Below are 14697 nucleotides of genomic sequence, written 5' to 3' on the forward strand. Positions count from 1 at the left end.
AGCCAAAAACTTATTTCATTATATCAGCTCACCTAATTGGATAGTCTTCTAATAAGGCTTCATTGCTTCTAGAGCATAGGTTCTTAACCCGGGGGTTGACGTTCAAGCTATATATAGCACTTTATATATATTTTTATAAAGTGCATAAAGGCTCTGCTGAATAGTTCCACCTTCAGGCCATGGAAGACAAGCTTATGTCAACTATGAATTTCTATTGGGTCAGCTCATTACTGAGGGAGGGTCTTGATTGACCTCTAAAGTTGAGGCACTAACTAGAAATGCAGGCCTAGTCAGTGAGTGTATTCACTATTCCATTATTCTTCTTTAATTTTTTAATTGTAAACTAGTGCCTGCATGGAGAGGTGCTGAAAGAGGGCAAATTTGCAAAGAGAGGTGGTGAAATATTTTTAAAGGGGACCTATGTTGCTGTACTGGTTTCTCCCTTTCCTTTAGTGTCTGCTGTTGTGGCCTCTCTTTGCTCTGCGGTTTTGTAAAGCACAAGGCAGGGGCAGAAACACTCGAGTGGTAGACTAATCAGAACAGAGAAGGCAAGCTGACCAACCAGAGCGTATTGGGCTCATCAGAAGGCGGGGCTTTAAGAGGGTGAATAGAGATGTACACTCTGAGAAAAATGTGTTTTTGTAACACTGGAGCATGTACATCTATTCTGGTACACTCCGATATAAAATTATGAACACTAAAAATGAGCATAATAGGTCCCCTTTATCTTGAAAAAGGTGTGAAAAAGGTTGAGAACCCGTGTTCCAGAGCATTAAATCTACAAGAGGCAGGGACACTGTGTAAATCTTTCAGTGGAAAAGTGGACGGTTGTGTCAGACCTGGAGCAGTTGTCACAGTCCTGCACTAAGCTGTATCCAGTGGTAATGTTTCCAAAGTAGAACTGGGTCTGCACTGTCACACAGCTGGTTTCTCTGGAGTCCATGCTGTCTGCTTCAACTTTATCTACACACACAAGCGTTGGATACGACATTATATAAGATGCTTGACATTATCAGCAAACTTTTAATTAAATGGTGTCTAATGAAATGCTAAAAATACTCCTGTAAAATAAATGAAAACATGAAAATTGCTCACTTGCTTAGCAGGTTGTATTAAAGTGCTTGTTCGAACTACATCCCTCAGAATTAATGGACTTCATTTTGTGCCCAAAGTTTTAAATAAACTAATACAATCCAGCAAAGCAAAATATCAAGTATCAGAATGTCCAAAATATTAGCAAATACAAATAATGAGAGTCCAATGTCACTTCAAATCAGAGAGTGTAAGTGACCACCCTCTTCTAAGTCCCGCTCCCCATTAAAACGTGGCACAAGTCAGAAAAAGAAGAGATTTCAGAAACAAAATATATATCTACGGAGCTCTGGGGGGATGGAGGTAAAAAGAACAACTGAACGTTTTGCAGCTCGTACCGTGTTTTCTTTTATTTGTGATCACGGTTTTGTTCTGTCGTTTTCTTTTAATTGTGCTCATGTTTTATTTTTAATCGAACGCACGTTGCTTGTTTTTTTCTATTTGTGCGCGAACAAAATAAATGTAGTAGATACAGGCTGCCACAGATCCCTGACACTGTCTGACTGGCTTTGATGTGTTAGATTAAAAAGATAATGAATGAGTTGCTCATTAGGTTTGATTTTGATTTGGGGGGTTATGAGGACACTGCAGCTCCTCTTCACAGCAAATGGCCTAGATGTCTCTGCTCCCACATCAAGCTGGGGTGTTAGAGATCATCACACAATTACAGGAAGAAATGATCAGCGTTTCAACATCCTCACATTAACACATCTGCATCTGATCCACAGATCTATTCAACTCTGTCTCCACTTGACTTCATCCCACATGAACGTTTCTGTGTGTGTTTAATTTGAGGTTGTTGAAACGTTGATGCTGATCATTTCTTCCTGTAATTGTGTGATGGTCTCTAACACCGTGGCTAACCGAGGGACCAGAAACAGCGCTAACCGGCCACGCTGCATCTATATCTCTATTAAATACGATCATTAGAAAGTTTGTGTGAGTTTTAGTGAAGATTGTGATTGTAGTTTGTCTTCCTTCATTTCACTACCAAACTGCAGCTGCACTGATGAATCCATGGGACGTTTGCTGTGACGATGAGCTACATTTTTGTCATAGCCCCCCAAATCAAAATCAGACCTGATGAGCATCACCGTCCATCATTTCATCAATCTAACACATCAAAGCCTGTCAGACAGTGTCAGGGAGCTGCTAGTTACTCCTGCATAGGACAAATAACATGACCTGTATCTCCTACATTTGTTTGCTCATGAATCAAAAAATAAAACGACCACGAGCAAAAGAAAACAAGGGAATGATGAAAGACATCGTGACCATGAATAAAAGAAAACGTGCGTACGAACCTCAAAACGTTCACTCAAAATATTATTTTTAGCAAAATCAGCAAAAAAACATTTAGGCAAAAACTGGCAAAATGAACAAAACATTTATATCAGCATGAATGAAAATGAGTAGTAACCTTTTTGAAAAGTAAAGTTTAACTCTCATTATTTGTATTTGCAACATATTTTGGACACTTTGATGCTTAATATTTGTATTTATGTGGACTTTATTTTTATTTGAATGAAAATAGATAACTAGTATATCATGTATCATTTAATAACATATATTATTGATATTTTGAAACAACTGAAATCTGAAAATACCGTTAGGTCAACAGTTTGCAGAATATTAATCTGCATTGTATACTTTGACATACAATAGTTGTTATTATTATTGTTATAAAATAATGAAATTTGTTAATATGGAAAATGATTTCAAAGTTAGAAAAAAAAAGATATATAAATTCTCAGTCCAGTTGGTACAGAACTATGGGGTTATGTTGGAGATGAATAATTATGTGTTTAGGTCTGGCAAGCAGAACAGAGACCAGGCTCTGGTGAAAAGGACGGAGGAGTGGAAGATGAATGCGAGACAGTGGTGTATGTTGTGCTGTCTTCTGTATCCAGACCTCGGTCTAACATGCAAATAAGCTAAATAACTGTTTCCTACAAATTCAAATTCTGAGATACTTTGAGATGTTGTCCATTAAACAGCACCTGTTACTGTACATACCTGTATTGAACCAGCTGTGGTAGGCAAATCCATAAAGCATCTGCTGGAAGATAGACCTGCAGGAAAAACAGAATGAAATGATTACATGCATATGCCATCTGTGTAGTACTGCTAATATGGTTTAAGTACAATCTGACAAAGAACTGCGCATTTTCTTTCTTTAATAACTTTGATGGAATATATTTTCATAATGGAAATGTGTATGATTCACAAAACTGGATTTATGTCTTCAGAGGCTAGAAAGAAGTCATCAACTGCAAAAAAGGTGCTTTTAAAGTTACAGTATTGTTCGATATAAAGACAGCTGCAGTTGTCTATTTTATCTTTTATCTTTGTAGAGGGTGAGAGTTGTTTTCACGGCAGAGAGTTTTTAACCCCTCTCCTTTCACCCCTCATTGCACACTAGCAGCTCACAGAGTCACAGCATTACACACACAGAGCCAGTGGATGGCCACAAGGGGGCCTGCAGAAAGACGTAAACTATTGTGTGAGTGCCAGTAAATGTGCAAATCATAGGTACTATGGGTAATGAGTAATTCTGTTAATTACCCATGAATTGCTTGCTGAAAATAGCCAAGCTCATCGACGGTTTTACTAAACTAAACCAAAAACCCTTATTAATAACATAAACTCAGTGATTATTGCAGGCTATTGTTTAGCAGGCTGTAGCAAAGTAAAAACTACATCCCCCAAAATGCCCTGCAAACCTAAACAGTATGAATTGGAGTATTAGAGCATTAATTATGCTGCTTTCAAGTGCTAGTCAGGCGGTAGTGGTTTTCTCTAGACAGGAATCTGTTCATTTGACGTGCACATTCACGTTGTTTACGTGAGAGGTAAAGAAAACATGTTGGATGGGAGATGGTTATTGTAGTTTATTAGCTAGTTGGCACCTATTGCCTTTGGCCTATTTTGTTGGTCTTTTGGGCTCAAAGGAGCAGAAATAAAACGTGGGTTGATTGCACATGTTTAATGTAATGTAACATTAGCATTTATTACATTTGTTCTGGCTTATTTTATTGATTTGTACTAACAGACTGTTTGCTTCTTTCCTCTACTGTAAATGAAAACCATTGCAACTTCACCAATTCAAGCTTGAAAAAGAAAATGTCAAACATATTCTGACCTCAAAGGGTGTTCACATGGTGACTTCTGGTGGGAAACATCTTTCCAATAAAACTGAGCCCATCTGAAAGCACTGTTAGTTTTCACTTGCGATTCAGAATAAGACTGGGGTTCGGCAAGCTACTCAGTGGAGTGTATGGTTCTGTGTGCGTTCAGGCCAGTGTAAGTCATAAAATTTGACCTCATTTAAAGAATCTAGACCATGATGAGTTCAGAGCAAAGCAGAAAAACAATTCATAACACCGGCTTCATGTGTTTATCTAATAGAGTCAGGCTATGTTTGCTGATTGTTTAGCACATTTGGCCACAGCACATTTGAGGGTTTTCCCCTTACCAGGCAGCTGCAGATGTCCACCAGGCCACATTTAGTAGATCTGCAATAGTGGGCTGGAAGACAAGACAGCAAAGGAGTGTTAAATTCTCTCAAAACAACATTGTATAGATGTTCCATCACTAACATATCCATTCAGTATTCAGCTAGTATGTTGAACTCACCACAAAGACCCCTCTAGGAGCTGCCCCAGTGTTGCTGCTAGGAACAGGCTCACACACTGATTGGTAGTCAAATGACTGCTTGCGGAAGTAGAAGGAGTTGTTATAGAGCAGGTACATCAGGGCTGGGTCCACCTCACTGAAGAACATGCCGATCTATGGAGACGAAAGAGAGCACAGCGCAGGACTGAATAGGCTGAAGCAGCATTTCTGAACCTCAAGCAACTTTCAAAGAAGGCTTGTAAATCTCCATTTGACTCCAGAGAGTGAAATGGGTCTCCTCCTGACCTTGTTTACATCGTTAATCTGATTGGACATGATGAGGAAGCCACCATCATCTATCAGGTAACACAGCAAGTCCTGCTCAGGCAAACAGACAAAACAACAGATGTTTTGGAATCAAACAATATCAATATCTGTGATAATCTAATGTGTTTCCATGCTATATTAAGCTGTGGGAACAAGATCCGAATGCATGGCCATGATTTAGTAAGGTATGTGAACGAGATCATGCCTTATTAAGCGGCGTCAAGGCTTAATTATCTTATTCCCATGCCGTAGCCAAGCTTTAGGATCTTGTTCCCATCCCTTAGTAAGTTGTGGCTACAAATTAATAATCTCATTCCCACACCTTACTAAATCATGCATTATTTTATTTATAGATGTCACCAGTAGGGCTCCGTACGTTTGCAAAACTACTTAAACAAACAAGTTTGGCTGTAATGTACGGAGCCCCTAATGCGTGGCCACGACTTAGTAAGTTATTATCTCGTTCCCTTGCCTTACTAAGTGGTGGCCACAAATTAATCTCATTTCCACACCTTACTAAGTCATGGCCATGCATTAGGATCTCATTCCCATACATTAATAAGGTGTGACCATGCATTATTTTTACTTATACAGGATGTCACCAGCAGAATGTCAGCATCATTATCATCATTCATAATTATTAGCTTCCTTTAATAACAACACTAAGTGAGATTCTGGTGTGGGTTGATTTTGAAATGATGCTCTTTCATTTTAGAATGACTCTAAGATACAGTATTGATAGTGCATCAGTCACATCTGGCTGATACCTCATCTGCTGAATAAGGTCAGTGTTGGTGCTGATACTGACCCAGTGTATCGGATTGGTGCATCACTATATAAATAATTCTAACACTAGAAGGCTGTAAATAAGAAATGTTCGGAGCAGCGTTTGTAGTATATCTTGTGATTTCGTGGCTTGGGCTGCAAGCTCTTTACAACAGATCGAAACATTAAAACACCTGCACAGTTGAAAAAAAAAAAGAAATGAACAGAGTGCCACCTAGTCGCATCTGCACTCACATCTGCCTGTTCATGCCATGTACTGTATTCATATTCAATTACGTTGTAATTGCACTTTGTCAAACATGAAATCATTTCAATCTAAGAACAAAACATTCCATTTTTCAAAGATAACTAAACATCTGTGAGGTCTCAAAGTTACTTAGTGTTCTCCTGTTTCTCTCTGGGTTGTACTGACATTGTAAGACTGAATGGGACAGTCGTGAGAATGAGAAAATCCTAATAGAGATCAGTGTAATGAAACTGAGGGAGTGGATTATATTGTGGAAGGACAGTGGGAAGGACAGAGAGCGCTGCATTACCTCATGAGCCTCACAGTCCATCTCACAGCCACTGGTGGGTCCACACTGAGGAGAAGAAAACCACATTGTGTTCATGACACACATTATGCTCACCTTGTACTTCCAACTTTTCCAGTAAAAAAAAAAAAAAAATCTTGTATGACTGCCTTGTGGTCGCACTGCTCACATGGCCACAGACTTCTATGAAAGGAACCTTTGCTCTGTCAGGTACAGTTAACCCCTACATGGCCAGAGCCCCCCTGCTGGCCCAAGGCTTTTATTACACATGTCTGTAATCTACGAGTAACTAACCCAGTTTGCACTGAAGTCTCTGTAATTATATATGGTTCTTCAGGGGTTATTTTATCAAAGAAAATGGTTCTATATAGAACCATGAACACTCAAAGACCCCTTGGCATAAGTAAATGGTTGTGAAAAGGTTCTTCAGGTTGATGGAGACCGTGTTGTAGATGGTTCTATATAGAACCTTTTTGAAAATGGTTCTATACAGAACCAAAAAAGGGTTCTTCTGACAAACTTGACATCGTCTTTTCCCTTTTTGGAGGTATTTTCTTTATTAAAGAACCCTTGAAGAACCAGCTGTTTTAAGAGTGTGGCTAACTCCTCTGTGGAGCGTCTGCCAGAGTATGTGAGTAGAGAGGAGTGGAGTGGCATTTTCGCTCCTCGCTCAAAGCAAGGCTTGTGTTATTAGTCTGCTCCAAATCCACTCCAGGTTTTCTATTTCATTCTGATGATGTTTGTTTTATGTCTTATATACGTAGCTTATGGCCATTATTAAACAAAAAATCAGGTACAGGTTTGAAACGATGGCCAGGAATCTGCTGAGAGTACATAAATGTGCATGCTTTCTTTAGCGCTGCAATACGAGACTAATTGTGTGTAACATCTGTAGACCTTTGTTGCAATTGGTGAGAATTTCCAGCGCAGTTCTGCTGAGCAGCTCCGCAGCGCAGTCTCAGTGTGGGTGAATGGCCATGCTGTGCGAGCTGTTATAGTCATGCTGCACCACTCGTCATGCAGTGGAAGACAGTAAAATGGAAATAAAGGACTGTCTGGCTCGCAGGATGGAGTGATATTGAAGCAGCTTTAGAGTGAGAAAGAACATCAACGGTCCTACTTTCTGAAAAGCCGCTCCACGCTCTGGGCAAAACCTACTCCCACGCTGCACCACTCACATCCCCACCACTTGTCAAAGTCCATATTAGATTAAAACCCAAAAGAGTACCAGAGAGCAGTTGTTTTGGTTTATTTATGATCATATGCGAGATTAGGTTGTGAACCCTCTGCCTCAGCCACTCACACAAATCAAAGAAGAATATCAATTGTGTTTGTTTAGACATCAACCATTTTAATAAATCATTATTCTTTCAATTCATAGCGTTTGAAATCAGATTTTGACCAATGCAAATGGTTCAGTATACTTGTATTTCTTCCTAGATGTAGCATTTTGCATTTTGGCCCAGAGGTGCCTCTAATTAACAACATATTGTCATTTACTGGGTGGAAAACGAAGGCCTGACAGGGACTGCAATCCTGGAGAAACTTAGAAGTTAAGTGCCGTGGTCAAAGGCACAGAGGAAATGCACAGTGGGAAGTGTATAAGGTGTTATTTCCTTCAAATAACCGGGACTGATTTCTCTGATTGCTGGTAAATAGCAGCCTTCGAGCTATCCATTACGAGGATTTGAACGCAACTAAGCAATTCATCATCAGCAACAAACCACAGTCCTCCCGTATATTTATGTTCTCTCATATGTAAGTGTAGGCGTGTGGGTGTTTTACCATTTGAGGACCCTGCCGACTGCTGTCTGTGTAGTTGCTGGCAAGAATCTTAAATTTTGAAGTCCAAGCCTCAAGATCCAACTTTACACCCACCACTGAGAGAGAGAGAGAGAGGGGGAGAGAAAGAGGGGGGAGAGAGAGCGAGAGAGCGAGAGAGAGCACAGCCCGTGATAAAGTAACCAAACCCGACAAGATTATTACAAGGCTGCCCCGTCGCGAAGTTCTTCCAGAGATATCAGATCAGTGCTAACGCCAGGATTAGGCACACGAGCCACATACTAGTGGAATCTAAAAGAAATATAATCCTCCACCTGAGGTGAGAGATGTGCTACTCTGTAATTTCACTGAGGCAAAACAAGACAGAAGGGTCAAACTGAAGGTTGATAAACGAAATGTTAATCCACAGCGGATCGTTAATCCATCCTAAACCACATCCACACTAAATCCACTTTTACAGATTTACAGTACAGTGTACTGTGGAACTGGTGTTGAATGATACAGTATATCATCTATATCACTACTGACCTTCCACTGCACTGTTATTTTTACAGTTTTAGTGATATATTGATAGATTGATAAACATCATAGCCATGATGATCCTGTTAGCACTACTGCCAAGCACTTTTAGTCGTCTCCTGCACTTTAGGATTTCAGGACTGGAAATGCAGATAATTTGCTTTAGACTGTTTTGAACATTTAAAAATCCACAAAAGCTCAAAAACAGTGTGGTTCCTTAAAACAGAAGAAAACTGGTGTGTAAAGCCCTATTGGGAGGAGGCCACAGGAAGGCTGGTTATATAATCTGCGCATGATTTGACTGGCCGATTCATACGGGATAAAGAATCTGTAATTTCCCAAATTACACCAAAAAACTCTGCATCAAAATATCATTGCATGGGCATTTATATCAGCATTATGCAACAGGCATGACACTAATAAATGTGGCTAAATGGCAAATATGGAGCCAAAAACCTCCACAGAACGCAACACTTTACATCTTATTTCATTAATCATAAATCAAGCTCCATTAAGCTGTCAGCCTTGTCCTGAGGTCACAAAAAAAGGAAAACAAAATTGGAGTTGCTGTTTCCTATTACCTGATTTTATTATTACATTACTTTAAAGTTAATATGAACAGGACTATTTTTACTGAGGCAGCTCTGAGTTGATGAATTATAGAAGGTAATTCGCTCTGGAATGATTACTTCACAGACTTAAAGCTAAAAGCTATGGACATGGCAGATTCACACTGGATTGATATCATGGATCTCATCATTACAGTAGCTCCCCAGGTAAAATGAATCCAGCTCCAACAGGGTTTAAAACAGTATAGTAATAGTCAGAGAGAAAGGGTTCGTTAACTTTGTTACTGCTAACTTATTTATTGTTTAATAATAACGATAGCCCTATTGGAGCTGGATTAGTTTTAACCAGGGAGAAACTGTAATTTGAGTGATTACCAACAAGATTCGAGATTAAATTAAGTCTCTAATGAATCTTTAAGCAAATTACTTTCAGTAAGATGCTTCCGTTTTGATGTGCACACATTCATCACAGTAATTATGCAGTTTTTATTAATATTTAGATTCATCACTTTATTTGAATAGTAAGTAAGACTCTAAGATACAAGCGATGAAATTACCAGCGGGTTTGATGGTTCTGGACCCTATTGTAATGTCCACCGCTGTACTGACCAGGATGCCGATGGTGTCATTCTCTTGGTCCTGTAGGAGAGCGTTTGCTGTGCAAACAAAACAGAAGTTTATTTAGAGAGCTAAAAGGAAAATATTTACTGGGTTAGATGGACCTTGAATTCCAGGTATTACTGATATCAGTTAGCATTGCAAAATGTGTGGATTTCCTGTGGTTACAAATGCGGCTCAGAGTGACCCCTTGCGGCTGTATTTTACACCACACATGATGCCGAGAGCGTGGAGAGGCAAGCAAACAGTAAAAACACTCACGGCTACGATAGGGTGCTCTGAAGATGTAGCCCTTGTTGTCCAGACTGCGGCGATAATAACTGGCATTAAACGGCTCTGGATCCTCTTCCCAGGATTCAGCAGCCCTGACATAAACACACAACAAATCACTGAATTGAACTCTTACACTAAACAGAAGACAAAACACTGTCTTTTACCTAAACAATGAAGAAATGTTCAAACCCATATCCTACATGTTCTTTTATTATAGTTTGGCCATTAGATCCACTTATGAAACTTGTCTGAGTTTAGTTTCAGTTCAGTATTATAATGTGTTTAGAAAGAGCTTATTAAACCTTAATAAACCAGTAGTTGATCATTAACATTAACTACATTATTAAGCAGCAACTAATTAAAATTTTGCATTTTCCAAAGCATCAGAATCCTCTGATTAAGCCTTATCAAGCCAGTATTTGGTAATTAAGCATAAATTACAATTACCCATCATTTGCTTCCAAAAGTCAAAATGCACATTCGAACTAAGTCAGGTTGATAAGCGAATATTTATCATCATATTTATCATGTATAATGCATATGAACTACACAGAACTGAAGTGTTTAGAATTGTAAATAAATTCTACATTTACAGTTTGGAGCATTTTCCAACCTCTCTTTATCCCAGAGAATTAAACAGTTTTTGCCTTAATAAGCCAGTAGTTGATAATAAACTGGCTGCTTATTACTACATTATTAAGCAGTAAGTGATATATATACACATCACTGTTGTATGAAGAAAACCTTGTATCTCCAAAATAATAAGTTTACAGGAAAAGGAAAAAACATACTTTACTTTTAACGGAAGTCAATGGAACCAGACTTGATTTTCATATATGTGTGTGTGTATATATATATATATATATATATATATATATATATATATATATATATATATGTAAATTCAGAATAGGCTGTGTTTACAGCTTAGTTTCCACATATGAACTGTATGGGTTGGGGAGTGAATGTATTTCAAAACTTAATAATGTTTACATACTTCATCAAACTCTTATTTCACAAAGTGTGGATTTTCTTCATGTCATATGTCAAACTCACTTATTTGGAAAAATACGAGTGATGCCTCCATCTGTAGCTGCAAAGACGGCCAAAAATCCATACCTACAAAGCAGAGAGCATGTGCACACAAACCATAGTTACAAACAGACAGAAAGCATGGGCTTAAAGACTTTTCTCTGACCTTAAACTATGCAACAATTGTGCAACAATTTAAGTATCAGCTGAAGAAAAATACAACTGCAACTTTATAAAGTTTTATTCACTTCTAAATCTTTGTAGTTGACCTGCTCACCCAGCATTTCTTTTAAAATTAAGGGTATTAAAAACGGTCAGCAGTGGGTGCACCTTAAAGTAGCATAACTCACTAATCAGCTGGACTGTATGGACACTTTTCAATATACAGTGTATAAGTGGCCGAAGTGGACATTAGTGCACTAACGTGTTGAGATCCTTCGTTTTCCACACTTTGTCCACCAGCTGTCTGATGATGCCCGTATCCAGGATCAGGTTGTGCAGCAGGAAGTTGTCGCCTGGGTTACACAAAAGCCGCATGATTAAAATGACTCATTGAATTAAATGATACAGAAGAACAGGATCAAATGCACAATGTGACAATATTATCACACACACTAGGTCAAATAAATCTTTTATTAATACAAAAAAGATAACAGCTGTGTGCACATTTTAACCCCTGTCAGAGTCAAAATACGTGTTTTGCTGACTTTGTAAGCAAACACATCCTCTACAATGAACAGCCTTAAATATGATATTTTTCTGCAAATCGCAGAGTTTCTCTATGCTACGTTTAACATAATGGAAAAATAAAACATAAACCATATAACTTCTGCACAGGTCACATGTTTTTCACCATGATATGTTAATCTCATCAAATAAACAGTAATAAAGTACTAAAATGTGCAGAAGTGTGTTCTCTGTAGAGAATGTGTCACTTAGAAAATCAATAAAACCTAATCCGTCCAGGGTTTTTTGTATATGACTGTATTGCAGTTTTGACAAGTCCAAGTGCTAATAGAAGGTGTGGTCAGTTTTTGATTGACAAATATTTTATGAGCTGTTTTCTCTCTGCCCAAACTTCCAAACTTCTCCAAGCCTAGTTATGCGAACAACAATAGTAACAACAGTAGTTATAGTCCATCAGGTATTTCAGACACCATAGAATGAATTCCCATGTTTGTAAACAAAATGTTTGTGCAGTATAATTAAGCAATAGAAGACGAGAGGAAGTGTGTTATCGTGAAATAACATCACGGCTGTGATTTGGTGGCCGTAGATCATCATGACCTTGATGATGTTACTGGCGATAACTCACTCCTCGAATGTCCTATCGCTTTAATACAGCAGTTAAATAAATACAGTAAGAAATGAATAAACTGGCTGTGAACGCGGCGTTTAATATGTTTTAATGTTAAGTTCCTTCCCCCAAATTATAGCTCCTTAACAAGCAGCTTGTTGCTACGTCAGAGTAACGAGCTCCGCCCACTCGCTGCACAGTCAGCAGTTCGTTCTCCAGCTCCTTACACTACAATCCCTAACTGTCGTCACCACTGAGCAGCTTTTTTGTTTTTTATTGGGTCAGTTTTATGGCTCAATCCGATTTGGTGAGACTCTGAAGATCAGACTACATGTTTGGTGAATGGTATTGGGTTCATTTCTGGCTGATTCCAGGTTGTTTAGCTGTTCTTCTGTCACAGCTGCCGACTGATAAGCTGCTCAGTGGTGATGGCAGTGTGGGAATTTAGTGTCGTCTCATCTTCAGAGTCGGACCAAATCAGTTGTCGGTCAAATGTGGTCTTAACAGTGTCCATTTTCTGTTTGTAAGTAAAAGTAAGAAGTAAAAACGTTAGAAAGCTTCTCAACCAATCAGCTTGCGTGGCCAGAACTCACTGTTGTATAAAGTTCCCTAAAGTCCTTTAATTTGGGGCAGTAATATCATACACAGAGCCAATAATGCTTTACGATTTACAGACACAGAATAAAGTCATTTAAGCAAAGTACTCCTGTTATGAAGCATGAAAAGCTATTTGAGTGCTAACAGCACCCTCTTGTGGAGAATGTTATCCTGCTAAATGTGAGTGAATAAGTTACAAGCCATGTTCACGAGGTGCACTGCATCTAAATAAGTCATCTCAAAGGTCATTATAAAGTGTAATAACTACTTTCAAAAATATGCCTCCAACCCTGAATGCATTACTGCTGGTGTGGGTTTCCTCACACATGATACAGAAAAAAAAACACTACTGGAGTGCTACCAGACTCCCCCACCCCCTTGTGGAGGGATCTGAATTACTGTGCAGAAAATGAAATATCTGTACATTTCACTGAATGAACGTTAGAATACAAACTTTTTTCATGCTGCTTCTGTTTTACGGCCACAGTTAAAATGACAATTCGATCCACTTGTTAAGTTTAAGTTTATTTAAGTTTACTTCTAGAAGCGTTTTATGCAGTTGTTTTATCTCAGTGCTAACAACATAAATGTAAATTTGTGCAATACTATTTGCAACTTATGTAACACCAGTGCTACCTGCTCAAAAAGTTCAGCTACAGCCTTTATGTTAAATCTGAGGAATGGTGTCATCATGACTGCATCAGTAACTGATGGTGTGGTCGTTCTCAACTAATGCAGCATGGAGAGAACATGAGTTAGTGGTCAGTTATTATAAACATTTAAAGGTCTCACATTGTTTGGAGTCCGGTGTGACTTTCTCCATCAGGGCGATGAAGTTGTGCAGGAACTCCGTGTTGTTGTTGGACAGCTCCAGGTCCTTGCAGTATTCCCTAAGAGGCACACATGTTGATTTACAGTCACAGTGCACACACCCTTCTACAAAGCAAACATACTGAGGTCGGAAAATATTAAACTTTTATTTTTTTGGGGTGAAATCAATCGTTATGGTCTTACAGTGCATGCTGACAGTAATGTCACTCACTGGCCACTTTATTAGAAACACTTCATTAGAAAACATCAAGCAATTATCCAGTAAGCCAATCATGTGGCAGCGGTTCCGTGCATAAAATCATGTGGGTGCGGATCAAGACCTTGAGCTCATATCTGCTGCCACATTCTGGTTACTCTGATTACAATTCTGCTGAGATCAGGTTACTCTGAGAGCAAAGGTGGTCCTACCTGATACTACAATGGTGTCCTTAATAAAGTGGTTGGAAAGTGAATTTTAACTCTCAAAAAACAACCATATTTATTCGCATCTGTGTTTCTTAAGGCAAGACACTACAGGATGAAGTGACGATTTTGGTCTCGTCAATCATTTTTCTTCTCCTAAGCTGTAATAAATATAAAAACTCACGTAAAAATGTCAAAAGTCAACAGAAATCTTTTTATTTCTGTGTGTTCAGTCAGTTTATCTCAGCTCATGTCCACTTTTATTTTCCAAAAGTTAGCAGCTTTAACGAAGACTTAGCTCTGCCTACACTTGGCATATCCATGCAAACATCTTGCTTAATGTAGAACCTAAATATGCAGCCCACATATGTCTATTTCTTTTGTACTAATAACAACTCTTGCACAAATGGTGCATGTTTGCTAA

General features: G+C 38.7%; 1 protein-coding gene across 2 annotated transcripts in view; it reads right to left on the reverse strand.

The window, feature by feature from the left end:
• Positions 1 to 14697, reverse strand: part of cacna2d2a (calcium channel, voltage-dependent, alpha 2/delta subunit 2a) — a 340749-nt gene that overhangs the window by 6643 nt on the left and 319409 nt on the right. For both annotated transcript variants that reach the window (XM_017708409.2, XM_017708410.2), the window contains 12 exons: positions 13833 to 13930; positions 11571 to 11661; positions 11171 to 11233; positions 10103 to 10206; positions 9781 to 9879; positions 8139 to 8233; positions 6357 to 6401; positions 5014 to 5085; positions 4729 to 4881; positions 4568 to 4620; positions 3109 to 3164; positions 840 to 963 (listed from right to left, as the gene is read on the reverse strand). In XM_017708409.2, the coding sequence (XP_017563898.1) occupies positions 840 to 963; positions 3109 to 3164; positions 4568 to 4620; positions 4729 to 4881; positions 5014 to 5085; positions 6357 to 6401; positions 8139 to 8233; positions 9781 to 9879; positions 10103 to 10206; positions 11171 to 11233; positions 11571 to 11661; positions 13833 to 13930 (1053 nt within the window). The remainder of the gene's footprint in view (positions 1 to 839; positions 964 to 3108; positions 3165 to 4567; positions 4621 to 4728; positions 4882 to 5013; positions 5086 to 6356; positions 6402 to 8138; positions 8234 to 9780; positions 9880 to 10102; positions 10207 to 11170; positions 11234 to 11570; positions 11662 to 13832; positions 13931 to 14697) is intronic.

Source organism: Pygocentrus nattereri, chromosome 26, assembly GCF_015220715.1.
Source record: "Pygocentrus nattereri isolate fPygNat1 chromosome 26, fPygNat1.pri, whole genome shotgun sequence".
NCBI lineage: Eukaryota > Metazoa > Chordata > Actinopteri > Characiformes > Serrasalmidae > Pygocentrus > Pygocentrus nattereri.